General features: G+C 39.8%; 1 protein-coding gene across 3 annotated transcripts; it reads right to left on the reverse strand.

The window, feature by feature from the left end:
* Positions 1–393: 393 nt before the first annotated feature.
* dbnla (drebrin-like a) lies at positions 394–18184 on the reverse strand. 3 transcript variants are annotated; one of them, XM_036595722.1, is made up of 25 exons: positions 17757–18184; positions 16606–16661; positions 16334–16446; positions 14408–14482; positions 13813–13968; positions 12956–13033; positions 12735–12872; positions 12653–12666; positions 11406–11475; positions 10925–11002; positions 10690–10841; positions 9335–9404; positions 8854–8931; positions 8619–8770; positions 7262–7331; positions 6781–6858; positions 6546–6697; positions 5439–5487; positions 5273–5341; positions 5084–5192; positions 2807–2938; positions 2623–2685; positions 2442–2539; positions 877–937; positions 394–771 (listed from the first exon to the last, which is right to left on the reverse strand). In XM_036595722.1, exons 1-25 carry the CDS (start codon positions 17837–17839, stop codon positions 635–637), a joined length of 2331 nt encoding a protein of 776 aa, XP_036451615.1. In that variant the 5' UTR covers positions 17840–18184; the 3' UTR covers positions 394–634. The 3 variants fall into 3 exon arrangements, with proteins under 3 accessions (XP_036451615.1, XP_036451614.1, XP_036451616.1); XM_036595721.1 differs by lacking the exon at positions 12653–12666 and having other exon boundaries at positions 12721–12872; XM_036595723.1 differs by lacking the exons at positions 6546–6697; positions 6781–6858; positions 7262–7331; positions 12653–12666 and having other exon boundaries at positions 12721–12872.
* Between the last annotated feature and the right edge of the window lie 5244 nt (positions 18185–23428).

Here is a 23428-nt window from a genome sequence, read left to right on the forward strand (position 1 = left end):
CCTGGACCGCCACCTGTGTGATGCACTGTAGTTGCGGAGTGAGACTTTTTTCCCATGGATAAGGACTTTTTTCGGGCAAGCAAAGTGACTCTGTACCGTGGAATCCCAGTGAAACCCCCACCATGGAAAAGGCACTATATAAATAAAAGAGACGCTGCTGCTGTTGATGATGATGATGATAAACCTGAAACTCTTGAGCACTCGCCCTTTACATGGCGAGCTGGGCTCAGAGCTGTGTTTGGTACAGAGCCAGCAAGAGATCAATGACAAATATATAATAATGTACAACAAAAATACTCAAACTACCATTAAACTGCGTGCTGTGATCTTCCTAACGAATGATCTCAGTACTGTAGAACACAGAGAAAAGATTTACCACAAAATGAAAACAGATCAGAGTATCTGAATAGTTTATTATATATATTCATATTTATGTGAGCAGAAATACAGAAATACAGTTACAAATGATTCTCAGAGGGCACATGTGTGACAGCAGTCTGAATAAAACAAAACATTAAAATAAATCTGTTGTTTCAGAGTTTAATCAATTAGCTCTTATTAAACATTATTAAACATTATTGATCAAACTGCAGATGTGGAGAATTTTACTGAAGTGTTTTCCAGAAATGCAGATTTAAATGAGCTCCACATAATTGGCAGGAAACATGCCATAATGCCCATCAGGAGCGCGACCTTGCCACCAGCTCTCATCCAACGTCTCTACTTCAGTGATGACATCACCAGGTTCAAAGGTGATCTCCGTCTCGTCCGCTGAAGAGAAAAACAGGTTTCATTTTAGCTTTAAAAAGCATTAAATGATTTTGAATTTTTCTCTGTTGATTGTATATAAATTTAATAAACGAGTTTAAGACTGACCAGCCTGATAGTCGTACAGCGCCCTCACACTGAAGCCCTGACCTTCAGGAAACTCCTCCGTCTAAGAAACATCAACATAAGCCCGTTTAGTCTGATTCACTCTGAGAACATTGGCACAGCTAATCAATGTGCACACAATTTCCATACAAACACAATATATTTCATAAATTTACATATTACCCAAAGAAAATGTTCATGGATGCATTTATTGTGGAAAGGTGGTGAGTACTCTGAGGCAGAAAAGCTTGCAGTCGTGTTCAAACAAATGTTTGTATAAACGCTGCTGAGGGTCCTCCGCTCAGTTGTTTTCGAAGGCAGCGTAGATCCTTCAATACCTACATTTCCCATAATCCTGTGTGTCAACGCTGATGAGGTTAAAAGAACAAATTCTATATTAAACTAATTTGAGCTAAACAGCTACTGCCTGCATTTAGGATTTTTTTTTAATTCTAAGTACGAAAGGCAGCTCTTAATTATGTCTGTTTTGATATTCTGTTTAAAGTGTCAGTTTGCAAATGTAAGCTAACATAAGCTAAACTAAGTTAAGGTGTGCTAATGCTGCACTAGCCTAGCCAGTAAACCCAGTGAAATGTTGGTCATTTTGTGAGCAGTAGAGCAGGTTTCTGTGACGCGAATTGTTCCCACATTTTGGTTATATAAAAAAAAAGTTCAGTATGCCTTCTTAGAACACACTAATGGCTAACGCTAACAGCTAGCAGTGAGCTTTTACATCATGGCAGCGCAGTAACATATCACTGCATTCAAAACGGATCTACAGTGCAATTCAGTTGCAGGTAACTTTACCACAAAGCTGTCTTCTGAGGAACTGAGTTATGAGACAGCTGCCTTCAGTTTGGGACATGGCCCATGATCACTTCCTCTCACAGCAGCCACACTTCAGTCCAGCTATTCAGTTAATCTCTAAAGAAGAGCTAAATTATTGTAATATAATGACGTGAATCAGTCCGAGTTTGTGTAGAAGAGAATAAAACTGTACGTCAGGGTGATAAAACTCACTCACAGAGTGAGTTTACAGAGCTCTTTTTAATATTGAGCAGCTTCTCACTGCTGCTGTGTTTAATTTTATGGCTGTATTTTACATCGTAAGAGCGTAAAGACAGAACACACTGACTAACGGAACAGTTTAAGAAATGTTTATTAATCAGCTGCAGTTCCGTCTGTCTGAATTCACCAGCTTTTTGTTCAAATTTTCCGTTCCACCTTAAATGGTGCAGCAGTTACGTTCTGTCTCCCGAGACTCCATTTAAGGAGGAACAGAGAATCAAATACGAAGCCAACTTCAGCCTGATCAGTTGTGACTTTATTTATTCACATAATTTATTCTGCAAATTTTCTTCTCACATTTTTTTGTACTGACAAAGGATTTATTCACTTCAAGTGAATTTTTATGTGAATGTAGCCAAAATTTTACTTAATATTTATCATTTTGGTCATGTCAGCTCTACATGATATGCCGAATGTGTAGGAAGACCCCATTACAGAATCTGTTTCATAAAGAACAGAATCTGAATCAATCTGCAGGTGTGCTCTGATTTGGAACTTACCTGATGAACTGTTTGGTGTGAAGGCTGATGTGAAGGAACCTGATCGTAGATGTTTTCCTCAGAAACCTCAGTATGGTATGAATCCTCGTCTTCAGAATCTGTACATCAATCAGAAAAACAGACTGATGTTAAACAGAGATGTTGCATCACGCAGAACACAAACCAAGAATGTGTGGAGAACCTTGCCACTCCTCGTCTGATTCTTCATCATGTTCAGCGCTGAACGGGTTGTCAGAGAACGGCTCTGAAAGTAAACAAGAAACAAACAAAAACACAAACAACAACATCAGCGGCGAGTTACAGTAGGCTGATTATTACTGATCGAAGTGATTTATTATTATTGATTGGTGAGAATTGCTGCAGACCTGAATCCTGCTGTGGAAAAGTCGGGGCAGTGTGGGCGGGGGGCCTGGAGGCTGGAGGGGAATTATGGGATGTCTTGTGGGTGGGTGTGTTACTGCTGATGGACTGTGTGAAAAACGGGCTCTTCAGACGTCCTGCAGAAACACAAATGAGCGCTGATATCAACTGTCTATAATAATGTATAATATTGCTGTGCTGCTATATAATGATCTTTAATATCTGTGGTTTCTGTATTTCACTATTTAGAAAGTCTGACCAGACTCCTCTCTCTGAATGAGGAAAGACCAAAATACTACAAACTGAAGTGAAATTAATGTTTCAACAGATTTAAAATCACTGATAAAATCATAAATTTTATAAATTCTTCATAAATAGTTTGTAGCGTGTAGCTCAAGAAAGCATAAAAAACATGATTTTTCAGGCTTTCTCCGCTCATACAACAATATCGTTGGGACATTCTCTGTAAACTGACGCCATTTTGAGCATTAGGAGCTTTTCCAACCCGTGACCATCTCCTCCTTTATAATGTGTGTGCATAAGCTGACAAACGCTAAGCTATTAGCATTTATGCTATTCTCCTCAGAAGGAGTGTTTTTCTTACCCCTATTTTCAATCTCGACAGAAAAAAACAAACTTTATTTGATTCCTAACTGTGTAAGATGTTTGTGTGAGAGTGAGTGCAGAATAGTGCAGTATATTACTCCATTTCAAATCAGCTAATAAGATAAGATAACTAGCAATCAAGATAGCCAACTTCAAATATGGCCATCAAATTGTTAATCATGGTTATTATAACGATCTAGCTCTCTCAAGCAGGTCTGTTGGTTCTGTTTTGGTCAGTGTGTTTATGAATGTGCAGTAAAAACTCTCTTACTGCCCCAGACTATACAATTACTCTGTAAAGAGTTTGATCAGGGAACACACTACAGTTAGGAAGCTAACGCTAACGTTATTAGCTATGAGAATCCTGCAGAAGCTGCTGTAGTTTTATTTTTTTCATAAAGTGGAGAAATTACCACCAAAATGTCTGTCCATGTCTGTGTATGTTTGTAAATGCCTGACAGTGTCTGTATGTTTCTGTAAATATCTGTCAGTGTCTGCAAATGTCTGTAAATTTGCATGTCTGTAAATGTTAGTGTCTGTAAGTATCTGTAAATGCGTGTAAATGTCTATAAATGTCAGTGTCTGTAAGTTTCTGTAAATGTCTATAAATGTCTATTAGTGTCTAAATGTCTGTAAATATCTGACTGTGTCTGTGTCTGTAAACATCTGTAAATGTTTGTCAGTGTCTGTAAATGTCTGCCAGTGTCTGTAAATGTCTGCCAGTGTCTGTAAACATATGTCAGTGTCTGTGAATGTCTGTCAGTGTCTGTAAATGTCCATTGGTGTATGTCAGTGTCTGTAAATGTCTCTCAGTGTCTGTAAATGTCTGTCAATGTCTGTGAGTGTCTGTAAAGATCTGTAAATGTCTGTCAGTGTCTGTAAAGATCTGTAAATGTCTGTAAATGTTTGTCAGCATCTGTAAGTGTCTGTAAATGTCTGGAAGTATCTGTAAATATCTGTACGTGTCTGTCAGTGTCTGTTAATGCCTGTTAGTGTCTGTAAATGTCTGTCAGTGTCTGTAAATGTCTGTCAGTGCCTGTAAGTGTCTGTAAATGTCTGTCAGTGTCTGTAAATGTAAATGTTTGTCAGTATGAGTAAGTGTCTGTAAGTGTCTGAAAATGTCTGTAAATGTTTGTCAGTATGTGGACGTGTCTGTAATTGTCTGTGAATGTCTGTAAATGGCTGTAAATGTCTGTCAGTGTCTGTAAATGTCTGTTAGTGTCTGTAAATGTCTGTCGTCATCTTATAATGCCTGTCAGTGTCTGTAAATGTCTGTCAGTGTCTGTTAATGCCTGTCATTGTCTGTGAATGTCTGTAAATGTCTGTCAGAGTCTGTAAATGTCTGTTAGTGTCTGTAACTGTCTGTCAGTGTCTGTTAATGCCTGTCAGTGTCTGTAAATGTCTGTAAGTGTCTGAAAATGTCTGTCAGTGTCAGTCAGTGTCTGTAAATGTCTGTTAATGTCTGTGTCTGAAAATGTCTGTCAGTGTCAGTCAGTGTCTGTAAATGTCTGTTAATGTCTGTCAGTGTCTGTAAGTGTCTGAAAATGCCTATCAGTGTCAGTCAGTGTCTGCAAATGTTTGTTAATGTCTGTCAGTGTCTGTAAATGTCTGTAAATATTTGTCAGTGTCTGTTAAAGTATGTCAGTGTCTGTCAGTGATTATTAGAGATGTCTTGCCTGGCTGGCTAGGGGAGTTCGGAGCTCCGTTAGTGGTAAAATTTCTCTCCTTCTCTCTGAACAGATCTCTGGGGTTCACGGCCCTCTGAGAGATGATAGCTGCAGCCTCCTGCAAAAACAACCATGCTGCTTTATTCTCTCTCTCTCTCTCTCTTTAAAACACTGAATCCACTGCAGGTGTTCACTCACGTTAGCTGTCTGAACAGACTTAGTGCTTCTTATTCCTTTCTGCTGGACGGACTGTTGCTCGCGCTCCTCCTGAATCAACACAGTTTTAGATATTATGACATTGTATTACAGACTTATGTATAAACATCAACTCGGTGTCCTTACAGATACCAGTGTGAGCTCCTACCTGCTCCTGACGCTCCTTAATCTCCTCTTCCTGCTTCTTCTCAAAAGATCTACAGAAGAATTACATCTTTACTACATAAAAGGCACTAAATATCTTTTCCTTTAATGTCTTATTTTTTGTATGCGGCTATTATGTTCTGAAAAGTTCAAACCTTCAGGTTGAATTTGTTTGACAGAATTAATTATAATTAAAAATAAAATCAGCTCACACTGATTCACTCACTATAACTCGCAATTCTGTCACAATAAAGTCTCACTAACCTGGCACTGCACACTGGTTACATTCTAACTAAATTTTAAAAGCATTTTAGTAACAAAACAAAATTTGAATTTGAAGACTACATATTTTCTTTATTTGTAATAAGTTTTGTCTGCCCATACACTGAACTTTGGCCTCCTAAGACTAAAAGTCTGGGCACCCCTGCGCTAGACATTTGCAGTTCACGTTGGTGTATGAAATGGGCCGAGACTGCAGCTAGCAAACTCGCTAAATCGCTAAGCATAAACATTAAAAACACTAAAGGTAATAATACAGTCTAACACAGTCTAATAGAGTCTCCTGACTGACCGCGTATCACACAGTCTCTCTTTCTGTGTTTATTTATGGTCAGTGGAGAAGAAACATTTAAATATTCGTGAATAAACACTGCTAAAATTAGTGTTTCCTGTTTTGGTGGTTCAGTGCTGCTGTATGAAGCTCCATCCCTTTAGAGGTCAACAAAGGCAAAGCAGCAAAGTTGACCACACAAAATGATTCACTTTGAATCACTCACTGCAGCAAAATTCCATGGAAATAATGTAATTTTACTCAAAACATTTTGTTGGCAAACGCTAGTATGACTGGACTGTAAGAGACCTGTTTGACTGGACTGTTAATTGTGAGTTTACTTGATTAACTGAACACAAACATCATTATTAAACACTATATTAAACAGACAGACAGAGGAGCTGCTCTGCTTCATACCCCCCAAACCCATTACTATAGGACTACAGAAGAAAACAGAAACACGTCATGGATCTTAATGGTCTGTGTCTCTCTCACCTCTGCTGCTCTCTGTCTCTCTCTCACCTCCTTACCTGTCCATCTATCTGTCTGACTCTCTCTCACCTCTGCTGCTCTATCTGTTTGTGTCTCTCTCTCTGTCTTCGCTCTCTCTCGGCCGACTCTCGAGCTTCCTGCTGTTTTCTCTCCTCTTCTAATCGTCGCCGCTCCTCCTCTGCTCTCTTTCGCTCCTGCAGCCGCCGGTTCTTCTCCTCACGCTGAGAGACAGACAGACAGACAGATAAACCACAAACCACAAACCAAACAGAGCACTGTTCTGTGACTGAGGGGGCTGTGTTACCTCTGCCTGAGCCCAGAAACTCTCCCTATCGGTGTTTTTAATTTCGTCCACAGCGCTGATCTTCTGGTAGACGGAGCGCTGCAGAGACACAGACATGGATCAATACCACAAACTCAACACCCAGAGTGCAGAGCATCTGAAACCTGTCTTCTTGTAAAAGTGCTGCTACTGCAGAGATATAACGGCTGCAGTAAAATTTTAAAGAGGAGCGTTTCAGCAAACAGCAGAAGAACAAACGTATCAGCTCATCAGTCCTTTAAGCTCATCAGTAGCTTTAAGAACTGCAGTGGAACTTCTTAGAACATCAGCACACACATCAATACAGGAGCTCCCAGACTGAACCTGGACTCCTATTCAAATGTTCTGTTCCACTTTAAATGCTGCAGCTGTTATATTTTGGCTCACCGGCCATTTAATCTAAACAGTTTTATCCACTTTTTAGACTCTCTGAAACTCAGAAACTCTGAATTTGAACTCTTACCTGATACTCCTGATGTTCCTGATGTTCCTGACGTTCTTTAATCTCTGCCTCCTGCTTCTTTTCAAAAGATCTGCAGAAGAATTAGGTCTTTACTACAGAAAAAACACTAAATATATTGTCTCCTTTAATTTTTCTTGTGCAGCAATTATGCATATTGTTTTCTATTAATGTTTTGTAAAATTCAAACCTATAGGTTTTGTGACCAAGAATATTATTTTTCACAGTATTAATTATAATTAAAAATAAAATCGGCTCAGACTGATGATCATATTAAAGGAGACTCAGAGCTGCATTCAAACACAAACCTGACACAGCACAAATGCTGCACACTGACTGTAATTCAGCTACAGCTAACTCAGATATTATTCTAATTAATTATTCTCATTAATTAATTCAGAACACAGCAGAAAATACAGCGCAGAACAATTTTAGCTACATGTATTTATACTTGGTAGTCAAATGCATCTCCGGTTAGTTGGACTGAAATCTGATTGCTGTGTGAAACAGAATATCCAAATCTGCTCGTTACGCTGCAACCAATTACCAACTGTTAATCTATTCAGCATCTTCATCTGCAGTATGTTTCTTACAGTCTTGTCTGTCCATGTTGATACTATGCATTTAGTTTCATCCCCAACCATGTGTGTCCTCCCCGATTATCCTCCTCACAGACATAGATCACAAGCCCAGTGACGCACTGCATGGGGAGGAGTTTCGGTTGTACTGAGAGGAGTTTCGGTTGTACTGGGAGGAGTTTTCGGTGGTACTAGGAGGAGTTTCTTTGTACTGGGAGGAGTTTTGGTTGTGCTTGGAGGAGTTCTGGTTGTACTGGGAGGAAACTGAGATGTACTAGGAGGAGTTTCTGTTGTACTGGGAGGAGTTTCAGTTGTACTAGGAGGAGTTTCGTTGTCTTGGGAGAAGTTTTGGTTGTGCTTTAAGAAGTTCCTTTGTACTGAAAGGGGTTTTGGTTGTACTGGGAGGAGTTTCAGTTGTACTGAAAGGAGTTTTATTGTACTGAGAGAAGTTTTGGTTGTACTGGGAGGAGTTTCTGGTTGTACCGAGAGGATTTTTGGTTGTACTGGAAGGAGTTTTGTTGTACTGAGAGGAGTTTTGGTTGTACTGGGTGGAGTTTTTGGTTGTACTGGGCGGGGTTTCATTTTACTAGGATTTGTTTCAATTTTAAATGTGTCTTTGGTTTGTTTACACTTACATTTTTATGTGGCCTCATCCAGATATAATCTGCTCAAGACACACAAAGTGACCAGGTGTAAATGAGGCCTCTCTTTCACCTCTGCTGCTCTATCTGTCGCTCTCTCACCTCCTTACCTGTCCATCTATCTGTCTGACTCTCTCTCACCTCTGCTGCTCTATCTGTTTGTGTCTCTCTCTCTGTCTTCGCTCTCTCTCGGCCGACTCTCGAGCTTCCTGCTGTTTTTTCTCCTCCTCTAATCGTCGCCGCTCCTCCTCTGCTCTCTTTCGCTCCTGCAGCCGCCGGTTCTTCTCCTCACGCTGAGAGACAGACAGACAGACAGATAAACCACAAACCACAAACCAAACAGAGCACTGTTCTGTGACTGAGGGGTCTGTGTTACCTCTGCCTGAGCCCAGAAACTCTCCCTATCAGTGTTTTTAATTTCGTCCACAGCGCTGATCTTCTGGTAGACGGAGCGCTGCAGAGACACAGACATGGATCAATACCACAAACTCAACACCCAGAGTGCAGAGCATCTGAAACCTGTCTTCTTGTAAAAGTGCTGCTACTGCAGAGATATAACGGCTGCAGTAAAATTTTAAAGAGGAGCGTTTCAGCAAACAGCAGAAGAACAAACGTATCAGCTCATCAGTCCTTTAAGCTCATCAGTAGCTTTAAGAACTGCAGTGGAACTTCTTAGAACATCAGCACACACATCAATACAGGAGCTCCCAGACTGAACCTGGACTCCTATTCAAATGTTCTGTTCCACTTTAAATGCTGCAGCTGTTATATTTTGGCTCACCGGCCATTTAATCTAAACAGTTTTATCCACTTTTTAGACTCTCTGAAACTCAGAAACTCTGAATTTGAACTCTTACCTGATACTCCTGATGTTCCTGATGTTCCTGACGTTCTTTAATCTCTGCCTCCTGCTTCTTTTCAAAAGATCTGCAGAAGAATTAGGTCTTTACTACAGAAAAAACACTAAATATATTGTCTCCTTTAATTTTTCTTGTGCAGCAATTATGCATATTGTTTTCTATTAATGTTTTGTAAAATTCAAACCTATAGGTTTTGTGACCAAGAATATTATTTTTCACAGTATTAATTATAATTAAAAATAAAATCGGCTCAGACTGATGATCATATTAAAGGAGACTCAGAGCTGCATTCAAACACAAACTTGACACAGCACAAATGCTGCACACTGACTGTAATTCAGCTACAGCTAACTCAGATATTATTCTAATTAATTATTCTCATTAATTAATTCAGAACACAGCAGAAAATACAGCGCAGAACAATTTTAGCTACATGTATTTATACTTGGTAGTCAAATGCATCTCCGGTTAGTTGGACTGAAATCTGATTGCTGTGTGAAACGGAATATCCAAATCTGCTCGTTACGCTGCAACCATTACCAACTGTTAATCTATTCAGCATCTTCATCTGCAGTATGTTTCTTACAGTCTTGTCTGTCCATGTTGATACTATGCATTTAGTTTCATCCCCAACCATGTGTGTCCTCCCCGATTATCCTCCTCACAGACATAGATCACAAGCCCAGTGACGCACTGCATGGGGAGGAGTTTCGGTTGTACTGAGAGGAGTTTCGGTTGTACTGGGAGGAGTTTCGGTGGTACTAGGAGGAGTTTCTTTGTACTGGGAGGAGTTTTGGTTGTGCTTGGAGGAGTTCTGGTTGTACTGGGAGGAAACTGAGATGTACTAGGAGGAGTTTCTGTTGTACTGGGAGGAGTTTCAGTTGTACTAGGAGGAGTTTCGTTGTCTTGGGAGAAGTTTTGGTTGTGCTTTAAGAAGTTCCTTTGTACTGAAAGGGGTTTTGGTTGTACTGGGAGGAGTTTCAGTTGTACTGAAAGGAGTTTTATTGTACTGAGAGAAGTTTTGGTTGTACTGGGAGGAGTTTCTGGTTGTACCGAGAGGATTTTTGGTTGTACTGGAAGGAGTTTTGTTGTACTGAGAGGAGTTTTGGTTGTACTGGGTGGAGTTTTTGGTTGTACTGGGCGGGGTTTCATTTTACTAGGATTTGTTTCAATTTTAAATGTGTCTTTGGTTTGTTTACACTTACATTTTTATGTGGCCTCATCCAGATATAATCTGCTCAAGACACACAAAGTGACCAGGTGTAAATGAGGCCTCTCTTTCACCTCTGCTGCTCTATCTGTCGCTCTCTCACCTCCTTACCTGTCCATCTATCTGTCTGACTCTCTCTCACCTCTGCTGCTCTATCTGTTTGTGTCTCTCTCTCTGTCTTCGCTCTCTCTCGGCCGACTCTCGAGCTTCCTGCTGTTTTTTCTCCTCCTCTAATCGTCGCCGCTCCTCCTCTGCTCTCTTTCGCTCCTGCAGCCGCCGGTTCTTCTCCTCACGCTGAGAGACAGACAGACAGACAGATAAACCACAAACCACAAACCAAACAGAGCACTGTTCTGTGACTGAGGGGTCTGTGTTACCTCTGCCTGAGCCCAGAAACTCTCCCTATCAGTGTTTTTAATTTCGTCCACAGCGCTGATCTTCTGGTAGACGGAGCGCTGCAGAGACACAGACATGGATCAATACCACAAACTCAACACCCAGAGTGCAGAGCATCTGAAACCTGTCTTCTTGTAAAAGTGCTGCTACTGCAGAGATATAACGGCTGCAGTAAAATTTTAAAGAGGAGCGTTTCAGCAAACAGCAGAAGAACAAACGTATCAGCTCATCAGTCCTTTAAGCTCATCAGTAGCTTTAAGAACTGCAGTGGAACTTCTTAGAACATCAGCACACACATCAATACAGGAGCTCCCAGACTGAACCTGGACTCCTATTCAAATGTTCTGTTCCACTTTAAATGCTGCAGCTGTTATATTTTGGCTCACCGGCCATTTAATCTAAACAGTTTTATCCACTTTTTAGACTCTCTGAAACTCAGAAACTCTGAATTTGAACTCTTACCTGATACTCCTGATGTTCCTGATGTTCCTGACGTTCTTTAATCTCTGCCTCCTGCTTCTTTTCAAAAGATCTGCAGAAGAATTAGGTCTTTACTACAGAAAAAACACTAAATATATTGTCTCCTTTAATTTTTCTTGTGCAGCAATTATGCATATTGTTTTCTATTAATGTTTTGTAAAATTCAAACCTATAGGTTTTGTGACCAAGAATATTATTTTTCACAGTATTAATTATAATTAAAAATAAAATCGGCTCAGACTGATGATCATATTAAAGGAGACTCAGAGCTGCATTCAAACACAAACTTGACACAGCACAAATGCTGCACACTGACTGTAATTCAGCTACAGCTAACTCAGATATTATTCTAATTAATTATTCTCATTAATTAATTCAGAACACAGCAGAAAATACAGCGCAGAACAATTTTAGCTACATGTATTTATACTTGGTAGTCAAATGCATCTCCGGTTAGTTGGACTGAAATCTGATTGCTGTGTGAAACGGAATATCCAAATCTGCTCGTTACGCTGCAACCAATTACCAACTGTTAATCTATTCAGCATCTTCATCTGCAGTATGTTTTTTACAGTCTTGTCTGTCCATGTTGATACTATGCATTTAGTTTCATCCCCAACCATGTGTGTCCTCCCCGATTATCCTCCTCACAGACATAGATCACAAGCCCAGTGACGCACTGCATGGGGAGGAGTTTCGGTTGTACTGAGAGGAGTTTCGGTTGTACTGGGAGGAGTTTCGGTGGTACTAGGAGGAGTTTCTTTGTACTGGGAGGAGTTTTGGTTGTGCTTGGAGGAGTTCTGGTTGTACTGGGAGGAAACTGAGATGTACTAGGAGGAGTTTCTGTTGCACTGGGAGGAGTTTCAGTTGTACTAGGAGGAGTTTCGTTGTCTTGGGAGAAGTTTTGGTTGTGCTTTAAGAAGTTCCTTTGTACTGAAAGGGGTTTTGGTTGTACTGGGAGGAGTTTCAGTTGTACTGAAAGGAGTTTTATTGTACTGAGAGAAGTTTTGGTTGTACTAGGAGGAGTTTCTGGTTGTACCGAGAGGATTTTTGGTTGTACTGGAAGGAGTTTTTGGTTGTACTGGGTGGGATTTCATTTTACTAGGATTTGTTTCAGTTTTAAATGTGTCTTTGGTTTGTTTACACTTACATTTTTATGTGGCCTCATCCAGATATAATCTGCTCAAGACACACAAAGTGACCAGGTGTAAATGAGGCCTCTCTTTCACCTCTGCTGCTCTATCTGTCGCTCTCTCACCTCCTTACCTGTCCATCTATCTGTCTGACTCTCTCTCACCTCTGCTGCTCTATCTGTTTGTGTCTCTCTCTCTGTCTTCGCTCTCTCTCGGCCGACTCTCGAGCTTCCTGCTGTTTTCTCTCCTCCTCTAATCGTCGCCGCTCCTCCTCTGCTCTCTTTCGCTCCTGCAGCCGCCGGTTCTTCTCCTCACGCTGAGAGACAGACAGACAGACAGATAAACCACAAACCACAAACCAAACAGAGCACTGTTCTGTGACTGAGGGGTCTGTGTTACCTCTGCCTGAGCCCAGAAACTCTCCCTATCAGTGTTTTTAATTTCGTCCACAGCGCTGATCTTCTGGTAGACGGAGTGCTGCAGAGACACAGACATGGATCAATACCACAAACTCAACACCCAGAGTGCAGAGCATCTGAAACCCGTCCTCCTGTAGAGGTGTTGCTACTGTAGAGAAATAACAACTGCAGTAAAATTTTAAAGAGGAGCGTTTCAGCAAATAGCAGAAGAACAAACATATCAGCTCATCAGTCCTGAGTAGCTTAAGGAACTGCGGTGGAACTTTTTAGAACATCAGCACACACGTCAATACAGGATCTCCCAGACTGAACCTGGACTCCTATTCAAATGTTCTGTTCCACCTTAAATGCTGAAGCTGTAACATTCTAGGATTTCTCACTTCTGAGCTTTAGTATTTTATTTTTGACCAAAAAGGTCAAGAAGAACAGAGCCGAATACACTTCAGTTCTTATACAGCTATTCAGTTCTTCTTTTTTTTTAGTTTTGTGTTCCACCTTAAATGGTGCAGCTCTCATTCTGGCTCCTCTGGTTAATATGTTAGCCAGTTAGCTGTCTGTTGAGTTTTTAACCTACTCAAACAAACCTTTTACTTCATGTTTACACAACTTGCAACAGCAAACGTTTCATTTTGCTTCATAAACATGGCCTGTGCAAGTCCAGCTGTGCTGCGTTACAAAGTCAGTGAGATCCTGTTGGTGTGGGTTTCCTCTTTTTCAGAGAAGAATGAACACGGTTTTGTAATGACCCTCTTGATCATTCAGAGTGCAAACTATTCACAGTACTACTGTGTGTGTGTGTGTGTGTGTGTGTGTGTGTGTATGTGTGTGTGATCTCACCTTAGAGCTGGGAGGTACAGTATAATTGGAGCTGTTAGTGGTGGCGTTCTCTCTGTGGAAGCTGTAATTCACTCCAGTTGCTTTAGAGACTTTATTCATGATCATGTCAGGATCGACATCATCCTCCGAGCGAGCGTTCACCGTCACATGAGCTCCCTGCACACACACACAAAGATACACACATGCAGATACACGTACATGCAGACACATATAAACTGTAATACAATAACATAAACTGTAATACAGTAATGTAAACTGTGATACAGTAATTCAAGCTGTACTACAGTGAAAGAACACGGTAACATAGACTTTATAATATAAACGGTAAGACAGTAATATAAGGGGCAATACGGTAACATAAACTGTAATATGGTAACATTAACTGTAGTATGGTAATATAACCTGTAATATGGTAACATAGACTTTAATACAGTAACATACTATAATACAGTAATATAAACTGTAATACGGTAATATAATCTGTAATACGGTAACTTAAACTGTAATGCAGTACTACTGCAGTACTGCTACAGTACCCCGCTCACTCAGTACTGGTCTTCAGTGCTTTTAATGTCTGTAAGAATTATAAACTCACCCTCAGGAAATTGGCCATTGACTGGACATGGTTGGCACAGATTCCTTTTCGCATGCCCTTCACTCCCTCACCCGTCTACACACATATACACACACATTAACACACTGACGTGAAGATTTGGCTCAACTGAGTAAGCTGGAAGTTACTCAAAAAATCTGGATCAAAATAAACTGAGCTCAAAAAAACAAAAGGACATGGTGAGTAACAACTATGATTGGCATAGCGTAGTGGGTAATAGCTCTGATTGGTATAGTGTAGTGGTTCATGGCTCTGATTGTTTGGTATAGTGTAGTGGATAACGGCTCTGATTGTTTCATGTAGCGTATTGGGTAATGGCTCTGATTTGTATAGCGTAGTGGGTAGCGGCTCTGATTGTTTTGTGTAGCGTAGTGGGTAATGGCTCTGATTGGTATAGCGTAGTGGGTAACGGCTCTGATTGTTTTGTGTAGCGTAGTGGGTAATGGCTCTGATTGTTCTGTATAGCGTTGTGGGTAATGGCTCTGATTGGTATAGTGTAGTGGGTAATGGCTCTGATTGGTATAGTGTAGTGGGTAATGGCTCTGATTGGTATAGCGTAGTGGGTAATGGCTCTGATTGGTATAGTTTAGTGGGTAATGGCTCTGATTGGTATAGCGTAGTGGGTAACGGCTCTGATTGTTTTGTGTAGCGTAGTGGGTAATGGCTTTGATTGATACAGCGTAGTGGGTAACGCCTCTGATTGTTTGGTATAGTGTAGTGGGTTACAGCTCTGATTGTGTGGTATAGTGTAGTGGGTAATGGCTCTGATTGTGTGGTATAGTGTAGTGGGTAACGGCTCTGATTGGTATAGCGTAATGTGTAACGGCTTGATTATTTGGTATACAGTAGTGAGTAATGGCTCTGATTGGTATTGCGTAGTGGATAACGGCTCTGATTGTTCGGTACAGTGTATAGGTAACGGCTCTGATCGTTCGGTACAGTGTATAGGTAACAGCTTCGATTGTTCGATAGAGCATATAGGTAATGGCTCTGATTGTTTGGTATAGCGTAGTGGATAATGGCTCTGATTGTGTGGTATAGTGTAGTGGGTAACGGCTCTAATTGTTCAGTATAGCGTAGTGGTCTATCAGCTCTGATTGGTATAGCATAGTGGTGTATCAGCTCTGATTGGTATAGTGTGGTGGGCAACAGCTCTGATTATTTGGTAAAGCGTAGTGCAGGGGTTCTCAACCTTCTCCACCCCAAGGCCCATGACTACAAAGCACTAAAATCAACTTTTTTAAATACAGGTTTATTTTTCTTGTCTTAAATGCTGACGCTGACAACCTGAGAATTCAGGCCTGAAAAAGATCAGATTGGCCTTTTCTAGTTTCTAGTATTGAGGGTTTTTGTGGTTCATTTAAAATAAACCTCACTTCAATCACTGGGCTTTTGGATTAGCGTCACCACAGTTAACAATAATGATAAATTTTACCTGATATCTGCTTCTTTGTCGCTGGTTTATCAGTCTGAGTTTAACCACTCAGGTCGCTAATGCTTGACCAGATATACGCTCTACGATCCATGAGTTAAAATCAAACTCCTCTCTTCTCTATTATTTTATAGAGAGATGTTAACAGCGGCTCGTGATGAGAGTCTAAAGAGTCAGTCGTTAAAACAGCTGTTATGCTGGCTGTATGGTGCTGACATCCCTCTAGAAGAGAAGGAAAGCGAGCACTGTTAATGATTTGCCTTGTTTGTACACAGAGCATGTTCCATCAGCAGTGAACTGAACAGGGTTCGGTTTGAAGCGGACCAAGACCCAGCTCTGATTGGTATAGCGTAGTGGGCAATGGCTTCGATTGTTTCGTATAGCACAGTGGGTAATGGTGTTGTTTTGTTTTGTTTTTGTAAGATATACAGTTCCTTCGTGCACTGACCATGTCCACACAGCGTGTTCTCACTTACCCAGTTTATCAGAACCAGTTTGGAGACTCCAGAGCTGGGGTCGAGAACTCTGCAGAACCCGTACATCACCTTTCCGCTGTTGAACTCCTGAACCATCTCGTCCAGACCTCCAACTGCAACACATGGTCAGCACAGCAGCGTCCACTCACAGCTCTACAACACTGAACATTAACAACTAACAGCAAAACACACTGAACAATCTCTAATACATAAACAAATAACGCTCATGAAAATAAATCACCAGAAGCTCCAGCGCAGCACAAAACGCTCACCTCCTTTTCCTGCTACTTGAATGTTATTGCTGTTTCCTTCATATGTGAATAAAACCCTGTAAACAGTTCAATAAGCAGTTAAAGCTCAGCATTTAGTTTAGCATTAGTGTTTGTATTAGCATTAACATTCATATTAGTGTTAGTGCTTATATTAGTGTTTGTCTTTATATTTGCATTAGTGTTTATGTTAGTCTTTGTATTAGTGTTTATATTAGCATTAGTGCTTATATTAGTGTTCATATTGGTGTTAATATTTATATTAGCATTAGTATTTATATTAGTGTTTTTTTTAGCATTAATGTTTATATTAGTTTTAGTGCTTTCATTAGTGTTAGTGTTTATGTTAGTGTCCATATTAGTGTTAGTGTTTATATTAGCATTAATGTTTATAATAGCTGCCCTGCGATGGACTGTCCAGGGTGTATCCTGCCTTCCGCCCGATAACAGCTGGGATAAGCTCCAGCACCCCCCGAACCCAGAAGGAGAAGCGGCTTAGAAGATGTGTGTGTGTGTTTATAATAGCTTTAATGTTTATATTAGTGTTAGTGCTTATATTAGTGTGTGTTTAAATTAGCTTTAATGTTTGTATGTGTTAGTGCTTATATTAGTGTTAGTGTTTAGATAAGTGGTAGTGTTTATATTAGTATTAAAGCTTATATTAGTGTTAGTGTTCATATTAGTGTTAGTGCTTATATTAGCATTAGTGTTTATATTAGTGTTAGTGTTTAGATTAGCATTAGTGTTTTTATTTGTGTTAGTGTTTGTATTAGCGTTAGTGTTTATATTAGTGTTAGTGTTTAGATTAGCATTAGTGTTTTTATTTGTGTTAGTGTTTGTATTAGCGTTAGTGTTTATTTTAGTGTTAGTGTTTAGATTAGCATTAGCGTTTATATTCGTGTTAGTGTCTAGATTAGCATTAATGTCTAGATTAGCTTTAGCATTATCTTCATTTAGATTTCAGTCCCATGTAAACTCAGGAACATTAACATTCAGCATTTACAGAGCAGCACCTTCAAATCTGAGACTTTTTAAATGAGCTGAATTAAACGCTGATGTCCAAAACACAATCATTCAGTCGCCTCACGGGTAACAAAGGATTTTTATCTCAGATTATAGATAAAGCGCAGAGGATGAGGGAGGTGAAGTCTTACCAGTCTGTGTCTGTATTTCCGTTCACTACTTCATTATAAGCAGCTGAAAGTGAAGCTCCGTTTTTACTCAGGTTTACCGCCATAACGCTGCCAAAGAAACTGCAGATGAAACAATCTCAGCAGGTTTACGAGAGCGAGATTTAATACAGATTTAAACACAGATCTGTCACCGGCGTGAACTTTTTTTCAGGTGACTCCAGGATCTGCCCCAAAAAATCAGGCTGAACGAGTTTCTGACGTTCAGAAGAAGGAAGGACAGTAAAAGCTTTCTGGGGAAAAACGTTCTGCCCTTGTGTTGAGAAACAAACAAGAAGATGAAGCTGCAGACTAATTAAACAGAACTGCTTTAGTTTGAGTTGTTGATATTCAGCATTAATGCAGTAAAACAGCAACACATAAAGGAATAAGCACACAAAGAGACGAACAGAATACACTTTAATACACCTTAAACCAGGTTCTCACTGCTGCAGAAGAACCAGACAGAACCAGTCTGTCCTGTAACGTCACATTTTAAAACATTGCCCGGTGTGAATGTGGAGGAATGTTCAGCAGCTCAGCCTGGATTCAAAATAATTCTTCGAAAATTCTGAGAGAAAAACACATTACAGGACAAAATGTTACCTTTAAACAACACATTTACATATATCTGCATATATTACGCAGCAGTTTAGCCCTGCCCAGAGCCGTATAGAGAGAGAGTAGCGTCAACGAAAGTTCAAAATGCTTGATGGTCACGTGATTCATGTAGACTTCAGATAGTTCCAGGAAATTCTTTGCGGGCAATTTAGACCCATAAACACTCAGCGATAGAACTGCGTCTTTTGGTACTTTAAAGTCAATAAATGCACTGATTTACAATATTTCTATAGAAAACCAACGTGTGTATGTAGTTACAACAATATAATATACTTAAAAGTCAAATTCGCTACTATTTGAGGATTAAACAGCTGTCGTTACCTGCCTTGTTGACACGTTAGGTTAATGTGAACATGGTTTCAAAGTGTGTTTTCGTTGTTTCGTTGCTTTGGCTTTTCAGTATTAAAGATATTATGTTCTTAAACTTGTATGGTAGTTAAGATCAGTCATAATGTTTATTGATATACTTAGAGGGAGGGGAAGGGATGTTTCAAAATTGATATCAGATTAATTTTCAGCATAAATAAATATAATTAACATAAATACATCTTTAATCTTCATTGGTTGTTTCAGTAATCCCAAGGCCTAGATCATTTTAATGACTTGATGACCACTGTAAACTCTATGACTTTCCGAAAGGACAGAAGGAGAAGGAGCCAAAGAAATATGTTTGGCTCGCATATGAAAAAATCTGTATTAAAAAGCATACATTAAAATACATCACATCCAGACAGGACAGGACATAATAAACACATCTATTTATATTTGTTTGTACACATATAAACACATTTCATATATCTTGTCTTTTTACTAGGCATGTATTTACTGCGATGGATTCATTAAATAAAGCTATAACAAACTCAAACATGAATAGCCTGGCAGGCAGTTTGTCTGTGCCCTTTTCTCTATGTTGTCCTTGCATATAGTCCCCACCATGGTTTGCTCTGCTGCATGGAGATGCTTCAGTCGCTCGGAGAAAGGAGTGAAATGTTTGGTTTCTCCACTGACACACAGAGAAGAAAAAACTGCTGGTTCAAGTCAGCAGGAGCAATTACTAAATTACTTACCATCACTAAAGATTACAACAACAATGTGACACTGCATACGTTCACAAACAAAAGCCACACCACTGGGAAGCTTAACATTTTATTTATTAAAAATAAGGAACAGGTAAAGAATTGCAAAACCCAGGGAGTTGAGACTCAGGGTGCAGGGTGGGGGTGCTGTCTTATTGTAGGGAGTCTTTAGGCTGAGTTGAATCCCCCCATGGTTCTTGCCATTAATCCAAATTCAACTTAACTGCAACATAATGTACAGATAACAGTCAACAGAATCACAAAGCCTGCAAACACTCAATCCATAAGTCTTATATTTGTTTGCTCTAAAAAGTCTCCAATATGCACTCTAAATCCGTATCAGTAGTGACATATCATGAAAATAGCTTTCTTTTTATTGTGTAACCTACATTAGCTCGTACTCCAAAATGGATAACGATATTTTCATTTTATCTCCTCCACCTCCTCCCCCCTACAAGCTCTGCCCCAGTGTTATATTTAACTAATATTTAACTCCCACCCACCCCGTGAAAAATCACGTTTAGAAGCTTTTTCTAAGATTCAACAACGGTGGATGAAATGACGTTAATCTGTTATCTGTTAAGGTTCCTTAAATCTACTAATTTAATCGGGGAAAATCCACCGACATACTTTAATATACATGTTAATTTGATTCAGATGTGCTTATTATATACAATCTGATTCTTTAGTTAATTGTTTTACCCTTTTAAAGTGCATCACAACCGGTCTATTCTGCTTCAACTCGGCCACACTGCTAGTATTTGCTGCTAACTTCCAGGTACTATTGAGGGGCTCCATGATCCGCCATTGCTGTAAAAAAATCGTCCATTGGAGTGAACGGAGTTGACGCAACTCTCTCTCTACACAGCTCTGGCCCTGCCCATTCAGCCTACAGCTGTTTAGCCCCGCCCATTCAGCCTACAAGTGTTTAGCCCCGCCCATTCAGCCTACAGCAGTTTAGCCCCACCCATTCAGCCTACAGCTGTTTAGCCCCGCCCATTCAGCCTACAGCAGTTTAACCCGCCCATTCAGCCTACAACTGTTTAGCCCCACCCATTTAGCCTACAGCAGTTTAACCCCGCCCATTAAGCCCACAGCAGTTTAGCTCCACCCATTAAGCCTACAGCAGTTTAGTCCTGTTCATTCAGCCTACAAGTTTAGCCCCGCCCATTTAGCCTACAGCCGTTTCGCCCCGCCCATTCAGCCCACAGCTGTTTTGCCACGCCCATTCAGCCCACAGCTGTTTAGCCCCGCCCATTCAGCCCACGCAGTTTAGCCCCACCCATTAAGCCTACAACCATTCAATAAGCAATTTCATACAGCAAATAATTATAACTGTTTTGATTGATTCATCATGAAATGTTCACACGGTGTCGAGTTTTCTAATGGTATAAAAATGGATTTATGAAGTTTTGATCTGACAGTGATGAAGCGCTATGGGAGGCAAATTTGGCCAAAAAAGATATTATAATTAAAACAATAAAATGTAAATACAAACCTCTTTTTGTCATTTATTTTTCCAAACATCTGCGCAAATATCCTGCCAAAACAGAAAATTAAATAAAATATCTACATTTACAATTTAAATTTTCACATAAGCACAAGTCATTAGTGACAAAAATAAAAATAAATTTAAAACAGCTATTTGTCATTTCATTTTAGTCATTATTATTCTGGTGTTTCATGGTCACATCTAAAATGGAAAAGCTAATAGAGAAAAGAAAAGCCAAAGTGAAGCTTGGATTTTCTTTTCTCTATTAGCTTTTCCATTTCATTTTCATGAAATTCTTTATTAAAGAATACGTGTCAAAACTAAAATCAAAATACAGTGTTTATGTTCTTATTTCTTTTTCATAGGCTGAATATCTGACAAAATGAAAATGAAAATGCAAAACGGATGAATCAACAGCAAAGTGACAGTTTGTGATTCAGTTTTCGGTGTGGACGCGCTTGAAGTGTCAGAATGAAAAGGCAAACGGAAACAAACATCGGCGCCACCTGCTGGAGATTTACTTTTTATTTCCCACTTTGCTTTTTCGTTTTCTAGTTAACCAACATGTAACTATATGTTGATTAGCACTAGGCGGGGCTACGGCGGGGCTACATTTTAGGACAACCTCAGACCTCAGAGTCAGAACCATAGATATACATTCCTAGATGCCGTGTTGGGTCCAGCCAGGCGCGTCAACGGCACCGCCATTTTAAGGTGGTCAACATCGCTGCTGGACTGCATTCAGTACCATTACAGAGCGGCAGTTTAAGAAAGACACTGTCCAAAATTACACTATTTCAAGAATATTGCACTCAGAAAGTGGGATAGGATTATATAACGGAGGAAACGCAGCGATCCACGCTCAGGTTTATGTGATGCCGTGTGGTTGGTGATGCACAGAGAACTAATTTACACATAGATGGATTTGCTGATGTGGGTGAGATTGTGTTTCTACCGGAGTGCTAAACTCGGTTTTTAACGTCAGGTGCAGACTAAATACTTTCCTACTGGTCTGGACGGCTAATTAGCACAATCAGTTATTACAGAAATAAAAGCTACCGAGAGCAGTCCGTGCATTTATCTATGTCTGAGGATTATAACAAAACAAATTTAGTGAAAATCGTTTAAGTAACAAGGAAGTTGTTGTTGTTTGATCCTGAGAACTCATCACCTCTCAATTCAAGTGAATTTGTTCACAAGCGGATCTTGACCGTCCCAACATGGCGGATGAGCTGACGTATGGCCCCAGGGAGAGAACAACTATCTAAGTATCTAGGTATGTATATCTATGGTCAGAACGGCAACATTCCTCGGACTAAACGACTTTGAGTCTCGGGAAAACCGTCGCCATGTCTCAGATCTGGTGTAACTGAACATTAGAAACGCTGTCAGACCAAACGGCCTCAGAAAAAAAGTTATCAGATCAAATGCAAGCTTGGTCGAGCGTATACTGGGTCGTATAGCTTAGAAAACTATTGAGTATTCTCGATATAAATGCCAGTATATCATTTGCAAAGTGTTTTGAGGGTAAATGAAAACAGATATGGCTCACCTCTCTCCACAGTACCACAAACCACCAACACAAACGAGAGGCTGCTGTTGTCAACTGCGTGAATGTCCACAACTTCTAATGATTGAGGCAAATTTGTTTGACTGTGTTTGATCTGATACCTTTTTCTGAGGCCGTTTGGTTGAAGGGCGTGCCTAGTGCTAATTAACATACATTTACATGTTGGGTAACTTGAAAAAGAAAAAGCAAAGTGGGAAATAAAAAGTAAATCTCCAGCAGGTGGCGCCGATATTCGTTTTCGTTTGCCTTTTCATTCTGACACTTCAAGCGCGTCCACACCGAAAACTGAATCACAAACTGTCACTTTGCTGTTGATTCATCCGTTTTGCATTTTCATTTTGTCAGATATTCAGCCTATTGCTATGAAAAAGAAATAAGAACGTAAACACTGTATTTTGATTTCATGAAGAAAAGCCAAAGCCAAAGTGAAGCTTGGATTTTCTTTTCTCTATTAGCTTTTCCATTTTAGATCTGACCATGAAACACCAGAATAATGACTAAGATGAAATGACAAATAGCTGTTTTAAATTTATTTTTATTTTTGTCACAAATGACTCGTGCTTATGTGAAAATTTAAATTGCAAATGTAGGTATTTCATTTCATTTTGGCAGGATATTTGCGCAGATGTTTGGAAAAAAGAAATGTCAAAAAGAGGTTTGCCTTTACATTTTATTGTTTTAATTATACTATATTTTTGGGCCGGATTTCCCTCCCATAGAAGCGCGACCTCAGAAATAATCAACATAAGACATAACTCATTTTATTATAAAAATGGAAAAAAAAAAAAGGGTACAGACCAAAGCTCAGTCATTTAGATTTTAGGAGCCGAACGGTGTGTTTAAAAAATATCATTAACCCAGCTATCTGCTTCCTTTTGTGCTGTTTGTGTTTATTTAT

The sequence above is a fragment of the Colossoma macropomum genome, unplaced genomic scaffold (genome assembly GCF_904425465.1).
Source record: "Colossoma macropomum unplaced genomic scaffold, Colossoma_macropomum, whole genome shotgun sequence".
NCBI lineage: Eukaryota > Metazoa > Chordata > Actinopteri > Characiformes > Serrasalmidae > Colossoma > Colossoma macropomum.